The 22,797-nt window shown below is 43.6% G+C and overlaps 1 protein-coding gene across 10 annotated transcripts in view; it reads right to left on the reverse strand.

Moving 5' to 3' along the window:
* The window catches only part of FBLN2 (fibulin 2), a 106,364-nt gene that overhangs the window by 62,535 nt on the left and 21,032 nt on the right, over window positions 1-22,797 (reverse strand). For all 10 annotated transcript variants that reach the window (XM_056337906.1, XM_056337908.1, XM_056337910.1 and 7 more), the window contains one exon: window positions 14,771-16,232. In XM_056337906.1, coding sequence (XP_056193881.1) covers window positions 14,771-16,151 — 1,381 coding nt within the window. In that variant the 5' untranslated portion in view covers window positions 16,152-16,232. The remainder of the gene's footprint in view (window positions 1-14,770; window positions 16,233-22,797) is intronic.

Below are 22,797 nucleotides of genomic sequence, written 5' to 3' on the forward strand. Positions count from 1 at the left end.
CTCCTTACCCTCCACCAGCTGCACGCACAGACAAGCTCTGAAACGGGTCTGCAGTAGCGTCCTCTCCTAATAAGATCAGAATAGGGCATACATAAAGCCTGAACTTTACCTTTGCAGTCCCATGAGAGGCGCTGCTGAACAAACCTGTGCTGTACCACTAGCACTACCAGATCACCTGAGAGAAGGAGACCTGTTATGAAAGCAGATAATCTGCTTTTCATTCCTGGGAGGATGCACAGATAAGGCAACACATACCCACCGTACTGAGCATGCCATGGGCTATGACGCCAGAAATGCCAGTCCTCTTAACACCCGTTGCTTACTTGCATTCTCCTTGCACTGTACCAACACCTGATCCTTCTTATTTGTCATCAGCTTTGGCAATTTCCAGGTTCTGAAGTCTGGAGCAGATTCAAGGAGCAAAACAAAAATCTCAGCAAGGTGGCAGCAAACAGTCAGCCAAAACAAACAAGTTGGGTTTAGGAAACCTCTCTAGTTCATCTTTGAGAATAGAATGAATCACAATTTCAGCAACGTGGTCCTCTGGCCTTCCAGGAAATGGACTGCTTCCTTAATCTTGCAGCATATATATATATATATGGTTTTTTTCTTGCCATTAAAGAATATAAAATATGAAAGTGCTGTGAAGATTTCTTTGCTAGTACCAGGGCCTACCTGTGTTGCAATTTCACCAAATTAAGCCAAGATTTGCTCCAAGAACAGCAGTATTCTAACCTAGTATGAAGGCAGCACACAAGGACAATTCTCATATGAATGTATTTAGGAGATAGTGCAATTACTCTGGGTTTATAGAGTAGCAAAATTCATCTATAAAACTGACCATAATCCAGATACTTATGTTCAGGTGCATGATGAACTCCCTGGGGGAGCCTAGACTTTTTCCTGTAACATTTAAAACACAGCAGTGTGAATTTTCATTGTATTATATGGCATGGATGGAGGAAGCATATTCATCATGCAACACCAACTCTTTTTTTCTAAAGGAATGTGGTTAGTGATGCTGGAGCAGCAAGGCATCAAGCCCTTTCCTGCCTGTCATGGGAAAAGGGGCTCATTCATGACCCTCAGTGCCATGTCATGCCATGGGCTCAGTCGGTGCTATCCACTGCATCCCCATAAACATCCATTACCCAGACATTCAATTTGTGGAATTTACAAACAAAAAGACAAACGGCTATAAAAATGTATTTGTATAGTGATTGTACATTTTACGAGGTATTTGTTTACTATAAAATAACTGTGAGATCTGGGAAAGGAATTTGAGTCTCATCAAAAAAATATAACAGACAAAGTTTTTTGTAACTGCAAAGAAAGCCTGTGAAGTCAGACCAACTGTTGTATGTTCACGTGAGATGTAAGGAGTTCTTTCTTAAAGACAGCATTTAATTTTTAGAATTTCTAATGCTTAACAGTTGCGCTTTACCATTTTAGAACAATATAGGAGGAAGCTAAAATGAGTGTACACCTTACTGAAACTAATGGGGTTAATAAGGCATTGACAGGACAGGATTTGACCTTCAAAGTATTTTTTCAAGAAATGTTACTGACTCCATTTAAAAGCTGAATAACACTGAGCCATCTCTCTGAAATATCAGGGTCAGATTTTAAGACTGTGTAAAGCTGTTCACCATAGCAGAATGGGATTTCAGTATTACCTAATAAAGGTCAGATCCCATACTTTAAAAGGAGCGCAGATAAACAGCAGCGCTGATGAAGCGTTCCACTGTTAAAGTCACCGGTGTTACCTTACACACAAGCTGCTTGCTTTGCCAGGCCGTTCTGGCACTCTGCAAGGTCAGCACTCACCACGGTGAGAATGGGGACTCAGGACTGAAGACTAAAGGATGCTTAGTTTCAGCCCCAAAATGTTAAACTCGCTTAACCTTAGCATAGGACTGTGAGCATAAATAGTAAACCTATGCTGGCCTCTCTGCCACATGCCAGAATTTTTTAGCATACCAATTATTCACACTGAAAAGCAAATGTAACTGATTGATTCCAAAAGCTCCTATTCATTCTCCCTGGTTGGTTAAATCACGAGAATAAGAAAAACAGTAGTATAACTCAGTTTTCATCTGAATTGGATAGTTTCACCTAATACCAAGGCAGCAAGCATCCCTGCCTGTCCCACACATGGATTCTTGTTCATGCCACAGCACAAACCTGCTCCTCTTGTCCCTGGGGCCAAGTACAAAGGAGTAAAGAGTGCAGACACTACTGGGAAAATTGCTTCCCAGGGCCATAGGATATGCAAGGTAAAAGTCTGTTATTTCAAGAACATGAAGTACATTTATTAGTTTAATGAAACAACCAAAACTTCTGAGATCAGTGCACAAGATTTTGGAAAGTCTCCATATTTATCTTCCAACTCATTTAAAGACACAAGCAAATCCATAACCTGCTTGTGACTACAGTCAATCCAAGCTGATTGGAATTAAACATTTATATAACTGTCTAATGTAAAAACTAGTAATTGGCTGATGTTTGCTATACTCTTATTTTGATTTCATGAGTTTATTTTGATTTTGCCATGAGTTAAGACAATGCTTATCAACTTTGATCCAGAACCAGTAAAAGTACAAATTTTATCATTATTACATGAGACATTACTTAAGTGTATGTTATCTTCAATGAAAACAGTTCCTCAGAGTAAATCTCTTACAAAATCCTTTGGCTAGAATACTGTAGTTATGAATCTGGAAAAAAAAATACTAGGAGTTTCATGCAAGGCAATTCCAACACAAGGAAATCAATCCCCATTGCAGAGGAAGAATTCTGGGATAAGAGGGAGAACTATCTTAATCTGCAGCTTCTTATAGACCATAAACAAGATGTTTTATCAAGGTAGCTGAAGAATTACAATTGGGTCTACTTGAGCTTTAGTGAGAAAAAGCCATCAGCTGAAAGCTTGATAGCCAAATACTGACAGCATTTGGCAGAGCTGTTGGGTGGGTGTAAGGCTTTCCATGCCACCAAGTAGATAGACTTAATACTCTTATCTAAAAGTCCTCCTCCTAGTGATTTCTCAGAATCGTTATTTAAAAAAAAAAACAACCAACAAACCACGAGTCCTTAAACACCATTAAACTAGCTTGAAGTTGCCCATTGTGCCTGTTCAATACAAAAGAGCTCTTTAACCTTACAGAGTCATAAGAAGTGGCCATTATACATAGTAAGCTCCATTTTCATTAGAGACATGTTTTCAGTAATGAACTTGAAATTTTTAATGACAAACTAGACAAGTTTGAACATAAGCCTTCTACAAAACCCATCCTCGCAAAATACAATGCCTGTATCAGGCACACAAGGCTACCTGCTTTCTCTGCTAAGCTAGCTGGAGCACATGACAGGCTTTTCATTTTAGTGTTTGCTTTTCAGGAAATTCTGTTCACCACTGAAGCAAGGTTTGTATTTCTGGAATTTCTGTTGTGTATGCCACATGCTATCCGCACACGTTAGGTTTGGTATTAAGTATAATAAATTCTATATTGCAAACCACTGACAGCAAAATATAATTGTTTCCTAAGTCCCTGTAAGATGTCTCAATCAGAATAAGAACACAAGAAGCAATGTTGATGCTTCAGTTCATAAAAGATGTAATTATAATATTAATCAATTTAACTTGTGCTCAGAAAATTATTCCAGTAAGTAGCACATGCAACGTCTTTCAAAACTCAGACAGAAACTAACATATAAATAGTGAGAGGTGAGAAGAAAAGGAAACTGAAGTATAGCCAGATGTCCATGTTGCAAGAGCTCATTCATTTTCTTCCCAATTCTGTTCCCTACACGAGCCAGATCCAGCCAGACTCAGCTCCACTGCTCCCAACACGACTGATGTTGTTGCTTGCGATGACTGTAAGGAGGAGGTGAGTGCTGTTACACTCAGTGCCAGACTACAGTCCTCACACAGGGCTATGGAGCTTATTACTGAAAAAAAATACACCAAAAGCATCTCGGTGACATACTAATACCTGAACACATTGCATAAAATTGGCTTAAAATTTCTTGGACTATGCATGACATTGATGGCAAATGCCATTTTTTCCTTATCTGGTACTCTTCTGTCCCTTCCTGACAGTGCTCCCTGATGATCCTGTACTGAGCATCTACTTGCCCTTTCACTTTATTTGGGTTTTGGTAACCTGTTGACTTACTTGACACCACTGGAGGCATGTGTTCCTCCATTTCTTTCCTGCAGCTTTCCCAGAAAAGTTCCTATAGTGGTCCACAACGTCTGATGGCCAACACCAGGCTGCAAAGTCCCTGTGCTGGGCCACAAAGGTCCCATGCTGGGCTGCAGCCACCCACAGCCACTGCAGCAGTTGGGGGATGCCACTCCACCTCCTACCTGCAGCTATCAGCATGCCCCAGAGTGATGGCTTCAGGTGAAAGGAAACATTTCCTTAATTGCAAAGCCACAGAAGCTGGCTCCTAGAGGGCTATGGGCAGGGGAGGAGAAGACAGAGAGCAGACAAGGAGGGGGAAAGTCCACAATGAGGGTCAGTGGCAGCCAAAAAAGCAGGGCAGGTAAAGGTGCAGCACAGATGGCCAATACAGGGCTGAAGATGCAAATTCTGCTTCTTGAAACAGAGTGTCTACATAGTGACCTCATACAAAATAAAGCTTATCTTAAGCACTCACTTATCCTTGACACATACTCATGTGCCCAGTTCAAATAACCTTAGTGGAAAGGTGTAGGTGTACAACGCTGTATGCAAACCAATTACTTATGCAGTACCAGTCACTGCAGATGCAAGTGGTAACTTGCCCTACAACTGGGAACTATAAGGCCACAAGGTTTCATTCAATGATTTTCATTATTTTTTAAGTTATGTATTATACACAGAGCAACAGTTCACAAAAACATCGATTTTCATAACATCTTTTAAGTTATTGATGCAAATCCTCCCCTTTCATGCAACTGTTTATACTATTAAAAGGTTTTAAACCCAGAGTTGTTGGAGCCATAAACATTTATTTCAGTACCTGGTAATTCAAAACGATGGTCAAACAACTCTGCTGCCTTCCAAATGCAATCAGCATCCTTATGGTTCACAACAGCAACACAAAAGCAATCAGCGCTTGTAGAAACAAGGGAGAAGGAATTGTTCTGTGTGTTTTACTAAATTGCTCCTCTTCTGGTGTATGATGGGGTTTGATTAAGTTGCATCCAGGATTGCACACAGCATGACCAGGCTGTAGAGGGGCAGGCCAGGCAGCTGTGCAGGCGTAGCCTCACATGCTGCCCATGCACCCCCATTAGCCCGAGACCCCCGTGCTCCACATGCTGTCTGCAGGGAGCAGCTGCCTCCCCGTAACACCCCAGAGCACCCACGTTAGCAACTGCCACCACCGAACTAGGTACTCCATCACCATCAGTGCGTCCCAGCGATGGAGTAAAACCCAGTCATTCCACCAGGCAGTGAACAACTGCAGACCCAGAGGCTCTGTAATGTTGCTGCTTACGAATTCATTCCCTGCAACGTGCTTGGTGGGTCACAGCCACTCACATGTAGTGTCGGAGCAAAGACCAGTGGCTCCAGGGGAGCCAGGCAAAGGCAGGAAAGGGGAAAATGTGCAGTGGAGGTTTGCTGGTCTTAAAAATAGCACAATTACTTTTACCCCTATCCCCTTCTCTCAGACTGTGACTTAGCACCAACGACAGCAGTGCTCTGGAATGGCAGTTTAGGACTTTTTGGTGGCTTTGGAAGAGAAATGGTCATCTCAGGCACAGCACAGAGAGACTGGGAATAGTCAATAAAACATAAAACCCACTCACACATAAGGGGATCTTTATAAAACTCCAATTACTGCTGGCTTGTTACCTAAGAATCCCTAAGAGGTAAGAGATATTGCTCACTGTGAGGCCCAGGGTAATGAAATTACAAATCCTTTCATGAGTAAGCATATGCTAGAAAGCTACATTTATTTGGCCTACATATTTGAAACTGTTCAAAAGGTTATTGTTTCACAAAATTTGGATCAGGAATTACTACTTACACTTGCCTTTCTCTAACAAGGAGCTATATGCAGGGGCGTTTTTAATTCCTCAGTGATCAATTAGAATACAACAAACACTACTGCAAAGAAGTCTCATTTAAATACAACAAACACTACTGCAAAGAAGTCTCATTTAAATTCTGTTTTCTGAAGATCAATCATGCATACAAAAAAAAAAAAATTGCTCTCAGATACATACTATAAATAACCAGCAAATGCAGTCCCCTTGAGAAACCTGGTGAGCCCAAACAGCCTTGTCTTTTCAAGTGGTTAATTAATTTGTACAAGAAAACTCCCATCTTATTTCCATAGTTTGTCTCCAGCATGTTTTAATTTCAGAACTGAGATCAACTGTTCTTGTCGCAAACCATGGATGGAGCTAACTTTTCACAAACACCGGTGTTTGCCTCTATGAAATAGGTGTATGGGATGGGTTTCCAAAAAAGATTATGATGACATCGTGAGTTAGGTGCTCAATTCCAGTTGAATTTATCATTTCAACATAGAAGATTTAAACTATCTTGGTAAGTAAATCCCATGAAGTGAAGGATATCTGAAAACCCAAGTCTATGTGCCGGGTCACTGCAGAAAACCTGTCCCACACAGGCACTGCTTTTTGGGCTTGTGCCAGCGCCAGCAGTGCTGCGCTCCTCCAGCACAGGATGGAACGCTGATACTGCCAATATAAATTTCCCAGCCAGGTGTGAATGTATGAAGAAGTGAAACAGGATGAAACATTCTCTGCACCTCCCCTTGGTGCCAACATTTAACACAATGAATTTCCTTATAATGAACAGTTCCAGCCAACTGCATAAGTAATAGCCCTTGTGCTGCAGGAAAAAGAAATCGGTGTATAAAACGCAGTATCAGCGGATGGGAAATCTGACTACACCACATCATCACACCAGATGCTGGGAAAAAGACCTTGCTCATCAGTGTGCATTTAATGAAGGCAAGACTTGCAAGATCTGAAGGAACATACATGTTTGTCCCATCTTGTACTGCAAGTTGTATCTGCTTGCCACAGTCCCCAGTGATTATCTGTAAGATCATGCTGAAGTGAGGAGCTATTTTCTTCATTTTAAGGGTAACTCAGGAAGACAGAGTGCTATCTACTCAAACATCTCTAAGTAGTTAGATTGGCAGGTACTAGGGTTTGAAGAGAAAAGACCTCAAGAACTGAGCATTTCTGTAAGCTCTTACAGATCTGCACACACCTGACTATGACAGGTTGTGCAGACAGTAAAGCACGGTACTGAAATTTGGCATTTTGCATACCAGGATTGTGCTTGCACTTCACAGATCTTTATGTCTTTAAGCAAAGATCCTCTAAACTATTTTCTCTACCTAAAAATCATGAACTTCTGGTTCATATACAGCTACCACGTAAAATACTCTGTAAGAGTTAAGGACCAAAACAGCCCCATAAGTCGGACACAAAGTACTGCTAACCAGGAGCTTGTGACCTTTGATTAATATCTCCATTTTAGCAAGGAGATGTACTTGATGAATGGAATAAGGTCTGCAGTGAGGAGGGCTTGGGCTTACCAGGGGAATTCTTGCAAAGAAAGAATAATGCTCCAAATTCAGAGTCCGCACCTGTGAGAGGCACACTGAAGCCCAGCCAGCTGGAAAACCAGCAGCAGTGGTCTGACCCACAGCAGTTCCCAAAACACAAAGGCAAGCAGCATTCATGCAGCAACATGTCCAGAGAGATCATCCAGACACAAACACCAAAACATCAACACTGACCCCAAAAGTATGCTCCTGGGTAGGGCATGTCTGGATACTCAAAATTCAGGTGCTGCCTACATGCCCAGGCTGGCAGGCTAGATCAGCCCTCCTGATCCATGCTCAAATTCTTCAAGCGGGACTATTCACAGTACTTGATAGAGGCTTAATGCTGCATCCACTGAAAGCAGGAACTTTGGAAACAGAGCGCCAGGCCATATCTGGCAGTCCGGTGCCTGGAGATTTGGTATTTTTTGGCTACTGTTTATTTCAGAGCCCGCAAACAATTAGCCTGAATACACTCCTCCACATCATTCAGGCAGGCTTTGGTTTTCCGTGCACCCTTTGCTCACAAATTCATGCCACAAGCAGTGTTTAGCACACACACACACCTGAAATTACAGGTCTTGTCAAAACGCAAAGCGCCAAGAGGGCCCATCCCAGCACAAGCAGCTCCCTTCATCTTGCTGCCCAACCTCAGCCCCTACTCACGCTTTTAAGTATTGAAAGGTAGAGAAATCAAAAGACAGGGAAACACAACTGCGGTGACTACTGCACCTCGGGCATGTTTCCTTCCAAACCGTGCGTGCAGGGGGGCACACCTAGCTGTGCTTCATCCTGCAATGCTCCGCTCAACCACAAACTTGAAATGACAGGTCCACTGTCAGCAGGGCTGGTTGGCAGTGACCCAGCAGCGCAAATCTGCCAGCTGGTCCGAGAGACCTTCCTGCACACGCTGCTCCTGGCTTCCCCACCAGCTGGGCCAGTGGAGCTGGATGAGGCGAGGGTGGCAGCCCCTGGCCATAGGCGCTGGGGGACAGCACTGAGGTGAGCAAGGGAAGAGGTCTAGGAGGAGATTGTGCACTAGAAGCCATGAGAGAATCAGCCCCCTGCTACCATACATGGTATTTTTTAATTAGGAAACAGCTGCATTTTTTTTTTCCTCCTAAACTAGCATCTGACAACCTAATAAGGTATGAATGCCATTTTTGGCAAGACAGATAAGATATATTTTGCAGTTCTCTCTCAAAACACTTCTTAATTTGATAGCATTTTAGTCTTCCTCGTTCTGCAAGTATCTCAGCCTGCCTTAAACCCATTCACATTATCTTCCTCTATAATCTTACTATCTCAGAACTACTGAACAAACAACTGAACACTGTCACCTGGGGCTGTAATTCATGCTGATTCACACCTGCTGCCCAGAGGCTTTTTCTTCCCACACCTCACTCTCAAGGTTTATTTTTATTCCTCAGTTATCCTAGTTTGAGTGCTGAAAGCTGATTTCTTCCTGTTGCAGAGAGAACTGGGACAAAGCAGACAACATAGGATTAAGCCTGAGGTAATGCAAGTAAACGTGAAACAACACCAGACCTTATACCAAAAAATATCAAGTCACTGCATTTAGAATTTGTATTTCTGAAGCATGATCCATAGCATTCTCCCACCTCCAGTATGCTTTATGGTGGCAGTAGGAGGGAAAAGGGTCAGCATGCTCAGGGAAACCCTCATTACAGGTCTGCTTTATGGACCTTGTTTCCTGTTTGTCCTCAGTTCAGAAATTCAAGGTAATCTTTCTTCATGAGCCTCAATATCAGCAAATGAGCAGTATATGAGTTGGTTGAAATCTCAACTACAACCTTAGAAGTTACAGGAGAGCCTCCCAGTACCTCTCACCTGATCAAGATCCACATGCAATGAATGTGATTCTCACATCCACTGATCTTGGCTTGCAAATTGGTGCAATATATTTCAGTTGGACCGCAACTGTCCTCATCTCTAAAACCCACCATGATAAACTCATTCACAACTGGTGATTTTTTAAAGTGGAAAAATACTTCCATTCTGAAACACAATGGTTCCAGCTAGACAGAAATTGCTATTCAGCCTGCCAAAACCAGAATGCAAATCATAAAACATTCACAAGGAGGCTGTTTGCTACCTGAGCTACATTTATCCAAGAAACAGCACTCTACTGGCAGAGTGCAGGGAAATGGAAAAAAGTGGGAAAACCATTACAAAACTTGACAGTAAGATCTTTATAGAGGTTTATTCAACCATCCCCTGTTAAGGGATTTTTTAGGATAAAGAAATACAAACTTCAGAAATTAGAACTCCCCCCTGTTTGCTGCTCTTGCAGTAAGTGACAGGATAAGATCAATGTTTGGAAAGAGACTGTATAAAGAGAATAGTCTCTATCAATCTCATCCCTTCCCTTGGTGAAAGTAGTTAATTTACACTTTCTAAACTGAGTAATTACCTCTACTTTACACTTGCAGTTCCTTTAGGAATGGAGTAATTAGCATTTGCCACAGAAACTTGACAGGGTCTGTATTTTGCTGAAGAAAGTTGCTCCTTGGTCTATAATCAGGGTCTATGACAAGTGCACTCACACATGGAGTACAAGACAAATGTTTCCACAGCAGGGAGCACTATGGGCTGGCATAGAGCACAGGGTGGTGAAACCCCCAGCAGCAGCAGCTGGCCCCATAAGAGGCAGGAAAGCATCCACTGGGCTCACACAGCCCTGCAGAGCTGGTGCTCCACTTCCCACCTTGCAAATGGAGAAGGCAGCTCCCCAAAGTCACCGTTCTACCAGTGGGTTTTCAACAGGACCCATTTCCGTGACAGCAGCAACACCCGCATCCTCCCTGGGGGCCATGAGTGCTGCTGCCACCCCAGAGAGCCACCACCAAGGGCCGGGCCTCACACAGCACCCAGATAGATAATCAGCAAAATGGCTGGTCCAGAAAAGCTCAGAGCAGTCAAAAAGGAGAGGGGAAAAAATTCACCAAACAAATGTCAATTCACTGGCAACCACGAGTGAAGATGCTAAGCAGATCTTAGCTGGCTGACACAAAATACAGTGCAATATTACATTGTGTTGTATATCCTTGTGTCTAACAACAGCAGCTTTTTTTTATATCTCTGTCCAAGGGCTCGGCAGAGCTCAGCACATACCCCAGGGCAGCTTTACTGGGTATGGCACGTCTCCCAGGGACCAACCCGCATGTCAGCGAGAAGGGAAGCAGCACGTGCCAGCCTCACAGTCACATTGAAACACAGATGAAAAACAAAGCACAAAAGGAGAAAGAGAATCAAAACACAAAATTAACCTTTCCTGAACACCAAAGTATTCCATTTTGTTTCCACCATTAGATTACATATGAGCCATCAGAGATTTGGGAGATGAAAACTCAGCTACATATAAAACCAAAGTGAGATACATAAAATATAAGTAATGAAGCCAAGTTTTTAACCAAAGGCATCAGGGATCCAACCACAGCTGCATTCCGGTGCCAGGATACAGCTAATAGGAAGAACAAATGCAATAGCCATCTAACTTGGGCTGAATTTTTAGTGGCAGCAAATGTTTCAGTGAAGCCTCCTATATTCTTCTAAACTCTGGAGAAAAAGAAAAAAAGAAAAAAAAACCAGCATCTAGAATGTCCATACAGTCACAAAAACGTATCTCTCAGTGACTCGGGAACCTAAATAAAATACGTTTCCAGAAAAAAAGCAATTAAGATGGAATGTTAATAACTGTATTGATGGTTTCAAAGAAGGAAAAACGTATCTCTCAGTGACTCAGGAACCTAAATAAAATACGTTTCCAGAAAAAAAGCAATTAAGATGGAATGTTAATAACTGTATTGATGGTTTCAAAGAAGGAAAACCCCAAAATAAAGAAAATCCATCTCCATACATAGACTGATGCGAAAACCAGGAAAATCCATTTAAGTGCAAAACCCCCAAACAATCCCCTAACCCAGCCCTCCTCCCTGAGGCAGTCACTGCTGGAAAGGCACAGCCACTTCCAGCCCCTTGGGCTGAATGCATCTTCCCCAAGTCCCACGAACCTCTGAAACCCCACAGCATTCACAGCAGCCAGAACACCCTCCCTGAGCTGTCAGCAAAGGTGTCTGCACCCCACAGCACCTGTCTGAGAGCTGCTCAAACAGAATCTACACTCGCAGCTTCTGGGAGCCCATGTGAAGGGCTGGGTGCAGCCGGTGGCCTGGGACCCTCTACTTGTTTTAGGACACAAGTGACCGTGCCTGCATGAGGGCTGGCTCACATGGCACCCCAAAGAGCTGGACAGGACCAAGGGAAAGCCCACCAGCACCCAGAGGTGCGGCACCACCCCGCTGTGAGAGCAGTGGCCTCATCAGGGAACAGTGAAATGACCTCACAGGTTTTAAGAATTAGGGGATTGATGCAGTTTACAGGTTTTAAGAATTGGGGGATTGATGCAGTTTACATCACGCTGCTGATACTTGAGGGAAGACAAGAAGTTATTTGGCAATTCCAGTAGATCATTCCATTCTATAGTTAGAAATACATGCACAAAATTTATGTTTTCATTCTGTATCTGAAGGCAAAATTAATTTTTCTTTCAAGTCTGACTAATATCTTCACTCACCCTCTATCAGTGGCCCAGGAGTCACCAAAGAGACAGAAGATGTATGTGTTTTATTACTTGAAACATATGGATCTACTCACACAAGTCATAACCACATCAACTAAAACAACAGAACAAGTGAAAATACAGCAGTCACTAGGCATAAGCCCTGGCGCTAGCTGTGTCAAGAGAGAGCTGAATTTTGGAGAAGATTCTGTAGTTCCTTTACAGCCTGTACACATTTGCTTCCATCAACTGTTCCTAATGGGAATGGTGGAGCGGACAGGGGGCTGCCTGGCCAGGCCCCACTTACCAGCGGCTGCAGGGTGATGCACGTGGTGCAATGACACTGGTGCTCACTCCCAGATGTGCAGCAGCTCCGTGGGCCAGAGAAGCAGCAGACTCGGAGCTGCATCGTCTATAGCTGGAGAGTGCGGTACTCCCAAGGGCTACTTATTTTCATTTCTACTTCTACAATATCTAAAGGAATTTTTATATATATAATCTAGAGCTCTGCTAAGGCAAAAATGGTTACAGTGATTTCCAAGCCTGCTTCTGTAGGCTAGACATTCACACCTGACAAGACATTCTTTTGCTCCTATCCAGCAGGCATCCCAACAAGACCTGTCTCAGCCAAGCAGTCTGCAGGAATCACAGACTGGAAATCACCCAAGGAGACTCTAACATGTAGTTACCTCTGCTGCTAAACACTTCCACCCCAAGAGGCTTCCTTAAAACCTGTCATTGAAAATTTCAGGATGGTCCACCCATCCTTCCTGAAAAAAAGACAACAATTGTAAATAGATTGTTTTAAAGTCACATCAGAAAACTCATTGTTTAATAGTTCTAACCCTGCCCCATGTACTATGCACAGCCTTGACACACAGCTCAGATCTGATGTTGTGGTAGGCTGGAACAAATGTAAGGCAAGAGCTTTGCGCTTCAGATGCATGGTAATACTAAGCAGCATAAAATCTGACTACAGATGAACTAAGTGCACCATTTCGGCAGATGCTTTTTGCCGCTTGCATTTGCACAGAGCAGATGAAGGTTTATTCAGGTTACACAAACTGGAAGGCTGGAATCAGTTCACTACTCCCCTGGGATAATCAGCCAGTCACTCCCGTTTGATTCATCTTTCACATAACAGAAGGAGCTACAAGTAAAATACTGCAGGTGTCTGTGATGAGAAGGTAGCATAGAGGTAAGGCTTGGAACACATAACTATCTATTAAATCACTTTAAAAAGTCTACACTTCTTAATGGCATCCCTCTGGATGATGTGTGTGCTCAGCTGATGTTTTCTCATTCCAAGGCGCTGTGTTCAAACACTGCTGCCTGGTACACTCCTACTCCTATGATGCAGTGAGGTTCCTCAGGTAAGACTGGTTTCTAGAGCATTGTTTTGGTGAAATCAAGAAGTCAAGGTCTGACTCCAATAATAGCTATTTATCACTAACTGTGAGGTCAACATTTACAATAAAAACATAAGTGGAAATGAAAGAAAAAGAAAAAGGCTGCCATGTCTCCATTCATGGACCTCGTACATCTTTTGTTTGTTAAACAGTCATGAGGTGCTATTTGCGTTGGGACTTAAGAGTCTCAGCTCCAAACCTACCCTCTTCCTATCTCCCTGAAATTTCTAGAGCAGATGGACTAAGCAGCTCAAGGTGTTTAAGGGCTACCTAGATAATCCAGGAAGAAATATTACTGTCTAGGGAGTAATCAGTATTCTCTACTCAGACTGCAAGTACTACACATCTGAGTCTCATGAGAACATTTTGTGCCGTATCTTGAAAAAGGAGATATTACTCTTGATTTGATGAAAAATGAATTGGAAATATGAGCTGTATATGTGCTAATTTACAGTGATGAAGTTCGCATTCATGACAGTAATAAGCACTGCATAAAGCATATAATCAACATTCACTGCAGATGTCAAGAGGAATCCAAAGGCAGAGAGGAGATACATACACTTGCCACAGTTGATCATAAACATAAAATTCCAGCCCCCAAAAAAACACAAAGCAAGAGGCTGTCCTTCTTCTCCCTACTAGTCCTCAGGGGTATTTGAGTGAATCTATCAAGTTCTTGTACTAACGAGCTTACACAGCCTTTCAACCATAAGATAAATATTACAAAAAGTGCCGTAAATATTTTCATTGTAGAAGCACAACTGTTTCACTTCCTCCCCAGCAAAAGACAAAAGCTACAAATGTGATTACATTCAGTTGGTAATGGGATGATTTAAGCAGGTAACTAATTAAATCCTTTTGGGTAGAGTAAGAGGTTTCTCTAACATCATATTAGAAATTAAAAGCAAATAAAGGAAGGAAAAGGTCAGAGTTTAACAAATCGTCTGAAATAAAGTTAAAATACCAGAAAACACCATCCATGGTCTGCAAAATCAAAGCAAGGCAGGCAATAGTGAAATGCTATCTATTATGTCAAATGAAACACAAACCATCTCCTGAAAGAGATGAAAGAAGGTAACTGGAGGTTTGCTTGATTTCATGCCCATGTGGAGCAGTAAGAAGAAAAGAACAGTGGATATGCACCAAAGTTATTAGGAGTAAATGTTCTCTAGACATTTACGCTGGAAGTAGTTCTTACCTTCTGGTAACCTGGGGTTAGCGTGGATAGAATTGGGGTCCCCATCTTCCTCGGGATGGTAACGATAAAGCGTCTGTGACTGCTTTTGGGATGACTGACTACGGTCTTCCTTTAGAGCAACAGGAGGAGAGGTTGTTGCACTGAACTTTACCTTGGGGAAAGCATTTCCCTCGTGCATTTCATGGGAAGATTTTGACCAACTTGGCTCTGTTAGATTCACCTCTTTCAAGCCTAGATACATGCTGTTCCCTGGGTCTTCTTTTCTGGCATGTTTTTTCATTTTAGAGTGGAGGGGTCTTTCTTGCTCATGCCTCTCTTTGTCCCCTTGCTTCCCCTTTGGTCTCCTCTCCAATTCCTCCAGGTGCTTGGGTGTCTCAGTGGTGGCTGTTGTGTGTTCCGAAGGAGCACTGGTGGTTATCGGTGCTTCTTTATGCGTCACTTGCTGGAGGGATGCTGCAGTGGTGCGGGGCACCCGCTTTCTCTCACTTCTTTCTGTGGCACTGCGCACTTCAGAGGGGACCTTAGGGACTGGCGTGGTGAGCGGCTCAGCCGTTTCCTCAGTGTATGGATCAGCCAGAGCCAAAGCTGAAGGAGCAATGCTGGCTGGTAAGTAGTCATAATCCTCGCTTTGCTCTTGGCTGATGCTGTCTTGCTCTAAGTGGGATGAATAACTTCTGTATTTTTTTGGAGACTCCACCTGGGTGTTGTCCCCTTCTGGTGCCTCCTGGTCATAGCTGTACGGATCGTCGTAGTGCCTCTCTGGTTCACTGTCTTCAGCATCTATTGGACTTGCAGTGTTTAAGGCAAATGTGTTACAGTCTGGAAGCTGGTAGCACATCAGCTCACCACCGGCGTTCGGGCAATGGCAAACCTTGCAGGGGGGCATGTGGAAGGTGTGCCCGGCTACATACTTCTGGCCCTCATGGAGGCAACCTATTCTCCCACACTGAGGGCACCCGTCAGCTGGCACCACCGCATCAATGCAGTTCGGGGGCAGCTCTGGGCACAGCATGAACTGGCAGCTGATCTTGCCACCTCCCTTGGGGCATGAGCACTCAGTGCTTCCAAAGTCCACAAAGTAAGACTGTCCTTCGGGTACTTTGCCATTGATAAACCCCACATTGACGCAATCGTAGTACTGGTAGCCTTCACACGTGCAGCCGTGCTGCAGACATGTGGCACAGCACTCACCAGGCTCCAGTACGTCCTCGATGCAGTTGTCCAGGGGCTGGCACTCCGCACCCGTGCAGTCCCTCTGTGCATGCGAAATGCTGGTCCACAGCAGCACAAGGATGATGGCATTCAAACAGCTCTGCTGCCAGCTCTGGTACCTATCCATAGTCTTCCCAAACAAATACAGCTCCATTCCAAACTTGCACATTTAATGGTTTTTCTTTCTAGAAGGCTGTAGATTCAGCTCCGAATCTGCAGTATTTTCCCAAGTTACCTTTTCTCATAGATCCTAGAGTTATGAAAGAAAACTCTGTTAAAGACTATACTCAGCACGTACCCTGTTAAACATTAGAGGTCTTTAAAAGTTGGGACAAAAACCCAACATCTGGAAACCTAAGTACAAAATTAATCATAATGTCTTCCAAGCATTGTAGGCACTAAGTTTGGAGTTGCACGCTTCCCCCCCACCCCCATTTTGAAGAAAGAAAAAAAGGTCGTGATTATTCTCTTTTGAATCTGTTCACAAAATATATATTTTTCAATAAAAAGGCCTTTATACTTCAATGCCTTTTTGTTAACCTTTCTAGCTAAAAAGAGAAAGATTTTTTGGCAGATAATAAGTAAATACACAGTTCTTCCTCTGCAGATATAAGTTTAAGATAATTATTATTTACGTTTTAATTACAAAGACCCAAATCTTAAAGATCTTTCTTAGACAAAATTTAGCCTTGAGATGTGACAATTTGTCTGTACGCATGTTAACTCCAAATAAGGCAGGGTTTTTCTGCCTTCTTCCCCCACTTAACCATCTTTTGCACTTCAGTATTCGGCATTAACAGTTATTTTTTTGCCCCAGCAGAGCTAAAATAGAACTTCTTTGTATATTGCGGTTACTGTGTGGTTAAACATTATATTAGCTGCCCTCAGCTCACAGAAGTTGGCACAGCTCCACAGCAGGCCTGTAGTGCAGAGGGGTCGATTCTGACTTTGCTAGTTACAACTGTATATGCAGTGGATTTTTACACCAACTGAGGATATGCCACCATCGGCAACCACTTCTTTTATTTTTGACACCACCAGTAATACTTCAGAATTAATTACTATGCTACGAACAGAATATATAAAAATTAATTGTTTTTAAAATACTTTGTTAAAACGAGTTGAGGAAAAGTTGTTTGCTTTTTAATTACTAAACTCTTTGACGATAGAAGAGTTTTAAGAGTTAATCAGCTGTTGTCCTGAACATCAAAAGCATGTTCAAAAAGCTACACAATTAACATGGAAAAGTAATTATAACAGAAAAAAATTTGCCTATAGAATTTTATAGAATTTGTGATCTGATTATTTTTCCAGAACTCCTCCCATCATCAAAAAAATAAAGACCCTGGAACATTTATCTATGGGGTAAAATGTAGTCACATCACCAAGAACAATAAACCACACACGCAACAGGAATCCTGCCAGAAAATCCATTCAGAAAGATTACTTCTCCCATTCAAACTGGGTTTCCACCAAGTCTGCTTCGACTCTGCTGGAAAGCGGCCAGGCTGTGGGAAAAGCGTGCCTGTTCTGATAAGATACGGACAAACTGTGCTAAGAATTTCCACAGTTCTGCCCTGGAATTTGAATTACTGCAATAGGTTGTACAGAGATGAAATTCTTACAGATGTAGGTTTTCTACTACTAATTTGAGTATATTAGTTGAGTGTGCTAAAAGATACTGACTGAAGGAAAAATAAAATTGATGAAAAGTATAATAATGGCTTGGAAGAATCACTTTTTCAGACCCGCTCTCAAAACTAGGGTATTTTTTATGAAGGAGAATTTTCAATATGTGGTGCTGAAATAATTCTTCAGAATCCAGCCTAGGAAATAATGATTTATTCTACTTTCAGCAACTTTCCCAGGGAATCCAAATTTGTAATTATTACATAGCTTTAGCTGGGAAATAATGAATGGAAGGACAATTAAAGATAAGCTTCTTCTGTAAGGATCCCACAGCAGGTTTTTGTCATCATCCACCCCTGGGTTCAATGCTTCAGCAGATGCAAGCCCCTTGGTCAAGCACTGCTTGCCAGAGCACTGCTGGTGGCAGCTGAGCACAGCTCTGCCCTGGCCCATGAGCCCCCACCCCCCCAGTGCTTCCCAGGCTCAGAACGCCCCGGGACCCTGATGCGGGCCGTTTGGGTGTCACAGCCCCAGCTCTGGCCAGCCTCTGCGTGCACAAAGGTAGGGCACAGCGTTGCCTCCATAACCAGCACCCGTGGGCCACACAAAGGGGAAGCTTGTGTGCATCCCACTCTATCTCCAAACAGCAACTGCTCACAGACACACACTGCTGTCCTGGTGCAGCACAGCTCGTCAGGTACATGTGACAATGGCTCAGGACACCCTGTGAATGGTTCCTGCCTGCACTGCTTGTGCATTCCGGTTTCCCAAAACAAGCGCTCACTTCCCAGGCATAAACTTGAACTCCCAGCAAGAAACCCCCAAATTACCTTCTATCCTGAAGCAAGAAGCAGAAAGTCAGTCATCATTTGTATCTAGCACGCCTAGAAGTTCAAGCACAGCTGACAGTTTATCACGGGACAGTCCTGGTTTTGTGAAGGGAGCTGCTCAACTGCCCTCCCCCATACTGTTACCTCCTCTCCTCCTCATCTGCACCCCCTTTCTGTCCAAGGGTTGGTTGTTTGTCCAGGTTACCTCCAGTTTTTCCCCTGTTCCTCTCCCTGCTCCCTTGCCTCTTGCCCACAGAGAGGCCCTGCTCCCCGCCTCTCATACTTTCTGCTCAATGCCTTATCCAGTCTCTGTGTACCCTTTCTCTTCTGATCATTTTCACATCCCTCAACATTTGGTTTCTCAAGCTACCAATCTCAAATTGATAAGACTGAAACCCTTACAAACCCTTTTTCTGCCCATAACACCACAATCTTCCTTATCCTCAGGCTCACTTTCCTTCACCAGAGGCTCCTTATTTCTGGTGTAATGATTCCAACAAAAGTATGTGTTTTTATTCCTTTCAACCATTGCATTTTCCTTGTGCTTTCTCCATCTGTTGCCCACACCCATCGCTGCACACCCCACCCACCCCCAGCACCACCAACCCATAAACTTGCACATGAAAGAAACAGTCTCTACTTCAGGCACAGAGAGAAGCAGCTCTGAGTGAAGCGCAGAGACACAACTCTTGAGCCCCACTGAGAAAGTGCATCCCTCCGAGGAAAGGCTGTGTGCTTTTGCCAGCCCACGCAGCTGATGTGTAACTGCCTCGGGATCTGTGCCCTTCCCCAAAGCTCCAGAGAGAGCAGCTAAGTACTTGGTAATGGCATCCAAAGCTGGAGCTGTGAAATAAAGGTGTCCATACCAAGAGGATAAAAAATGCGCTACCTCTGGAGGACAGGGGAGTTTAATACCAGTAGATATTGTTGCAGTAATTTGTTTCCATTAACTATTTTAATGCTTTCTTTGCTGTCCTTTTACACAACTGGGACAATACACAAGGGCTTCATCTAAATGTGAATCGGATTTTTTTACTCTGAACTCTGTCCTTCGCTCACTCTTATCAATGTCATTGACTTTCACTGCTCAGTTGGGTGAGATGTCACAACAAATTAAGCCCTGCACACCTAAAATAAAAGTCTTTCAAAGCCTCTGTTGAAAGCTTTACAGAACTCCACAGCAAGGTAACCCAAGTGTCCATGCATTGCTTTGTGACCCAGGTGGCTTTAATTTACATCCTTTGTGGAGATTCCGACCCTGTTGCGCATATCCTGTTCTCCTTCAGTTCCAGGGGTAACCCTGTCGGCTTTAGTGGGGTCATACTGGGCCACTATTAAAGTAGCTGTTGCCAGTCCCACACACACCATGTCCTGAGAAAGCAGAGGTGCCCCTGCAAGGGAGGGCCAACGCTCTGGCTGGGACTAAGTCCCTCAAAGTCAACAGAAGTAAACCTGTGAGGTAAATTGGAAGTAAACAGAGGATGGTCAGACCACAAAGGAGTTCCTTATCTCTCAATTCCCCAGGCGAAGCAAAGATACTTTCTTTTTAAGCTGGTTTTCCATAAGGTAAGAGTCCAAATGAACATGAACTACAAGCACACCATGGAAAAGGAAATGAGTGTGCCTCACATTGCTGATTAAACCGGTATCTGTGTGGCAGGACAACCAAGGCTAACAGCAGCAACCATCAAAATTATAACTAGCACTGGCTGAAAAACATCATATTCCTGTCTCCTGGCAGGAGAACAAAACAAGATTTCAAAATGCTTACTTCAATTCAATTTGGGGCCAAAAGTTATAAATTCTGACATTTTTGCAAAACAATATATTCAGAGTGATTTACTTCAATCAAAGCCATAACATAAAGTCGAAAGGAAGAATGCTGACTTGATTAAAACAGTTCGGCTGTATTACTTGAAAATGTTGATGAAATCAGTGTGTTCCCACAGAAGATCTAGACATTTTAAATGTGCAACTTCTTCAAATTAAGAGGAGTATTTTATTGGGAGATTCTTGTTCCAGATGGTTTCATTTCAGTGCTGAACCAGAAAGCTTATTCTAGGTAAGCAGAGGTGACAGGAGGCACTCTCGTTCAAAGACTTTACACGAACACCATCCTTCTGCATGAAGCTTGCTCCAGAGAGCAGAACAACTGCAGGCGTGCATGTGTGGAAGAGATACTGCATGACCAAGAACATTCTTTCAAGTGTTCACTGAATACAGAGAGGCAGCTTTTTATAAACAAAAGGCAATAAACCAAATAAATCCAGCCCACTGCAGAAGATAACACCTGCACGGGAACCCACTGACTTCCAGCTTTTAAGATGTACCTGCGATTTAACCAGCTGCAGATCCCTGCAAACAGGTTTAGATAGAACCATTCTTTTCTCCATCCGACCTCTCAATTCCTCACTAAATTGTCCTTTTCAAGGATGGTAAAAATAGATGTTGTTTTGATATACTTCTTTTGAAGAGTGTGCAGGACCAGATATAAGCCTGATGTGAAAGCAAGAGGTGGCAGACATCTGTGTGATCCCCCCTGTGCCACATACTGGGAGCACACTCCCAGCTGGGTGCAACTGTCCGGGTCAGTCGCTTAGTTTGTCCATTCATCTCCATCCAGGTTTCATGTATACAAAGAAAGAAGTCTGTGCACTAAGCTATGAGAAAGCAAATGCAGCAGCAGCACTCACCACCTGTGCACAAAGCAAGCTCAACAACCCATAGAGATGCTATGAACAGTCCTCCTGGTCTCCCAGTGCTACCCAGTCCAAACTGGCTCTCCACGTTCAGGCTGTACGTGACCAGCTGCCAAACCCAGCCCCTGGTCTGCAATGTTGAACCTCTTCTCCATTGCACTGGTGAAAGCATTGCAAAAAGCACAGCAGTAGGCTGAAGCGCATGTGCACACCCACACTGAACAACAAGGCTAACGTATTTCACCAGTCTGTGTATTTTAGCACCTCTCCCCTGCCAGAACTCTCTGGTCTGCTGCAGCTGCCAGCAGCTCTTAAATGGCTGCGGTCATAGTGTAGACTAAGGGAGGAAGAAGGGAGGGGACGGAAGGAAAAACCAATTTAAAAACAATCCCTTTTAAATGCAAGAGAAAATGGAAATCTGTGAGAGATCTTTCTTGTATGAAAACCAGAAAAAAAAACATAAACCCGGTAACTCCTGCCTCGGCTGTGCCAGCCAGTGGATTAGCTCTTCCTTTCACACCCTCTCAATCCGGAAACTTGTGATCTCATCAAGTGCTGGAAGGGACTGCTGCTGGCTGCTCCCAGCCCATCTCGCTAGCAGAGGTAACTAAAGTGCTATTCACCAGTTGGATGAATGAAAAGTGAAGGGTTTCCTTTACTGCCCTTATGCAACATACAGCGCACAAAGCCTGTCGGTTTTGCCTGCTAATTAATGAAACGTGAGATGAACTGAAGCCAGCCTTCTCATTTGGGGCACCTGGGTTGGGGAGAAAAAGAAGAGGGATAGGATATACCCCAATTCAATGAGCAGCTTTTTCTTATCGAAAGTAAAGCGCAAGATGCTTAGTCACTTCAGTGTTGTCAACACTCCAGTTCTTGGCAAAATCAGCCTGTTTTTAAAAGAAGTCATAGCTTTTGCAGGCAGTTTTCCTCAGCTTTATTTTCAGTAAGAAATCAGTTACGGTTAACCCCCTTTTCATGGAAAACCTTAAAAAAATGGACATTTGGGAGCCTGGAGAATCGTTACTTAATTCAACAGAGAACTCAACGAGCGGGACAAACAAGCAGCAAGCAGCGCAGGATCAAAACTCACGCAGTTTCCCAAAAGCGGCTCCGATAAGACCTCCCTTCCTAGCAGAAGCGCCCCTGGGCAGAGATGCTCCTGACACTCTCCAGGACATTCCCCATGCTCAAATCCAAACAGGAACTTGACACGCTGCAGTAATGGAAAAGCATCACTCAAGGTATTTCAGCTGAAGTAGCCAAGCATTAGCAATAGTGACCAGGCAGCTCTGGGATGTATTCTTCCAGAATGTGCAGCTTCTGAAGCCATTTTTGAAGTCCTGGAGAGTGAAGGGAGCCTTTTTCCAAGTGCATATCAGGGCAGAGCTGAGCAGGGGAGAATCATGTCTTGGGTCTACTGTGTCAGTGCTCCCCCTCACCCCAGACCAGCCCAGAATAACAGGGCAGGTACTTGGCTCACTGAACAGTGAAATTCTGTGTCATTGGGAGTCGCCACTGCAGCAGATCCAAAGTGACTCAGTGGGAGCATGGCAGCTGCCGAGGACGGAGAGAGAAACGACTCACAGGGGGAAAAGGAGGCAAACAGAAACCCTGTCCCGCCCAGTGCACGTGGCTGGTCCTCATCCTAGCTCTG

The sequence above is a fragment of the Falco biarmicus genome, chromosome 4 (genome assembly GCF_023638135.1).
Source record: "Falco biarmicus isolate bFalBia1 chromosome 4, bFalBia1.pri, whole genome shotgun sequence".
NCBI classification, from domain to species: Eukaryota; Metazoa; Chordata; class Aves; order Falconiformes; family Falconidae; genus Falco; species Falco biarmicus.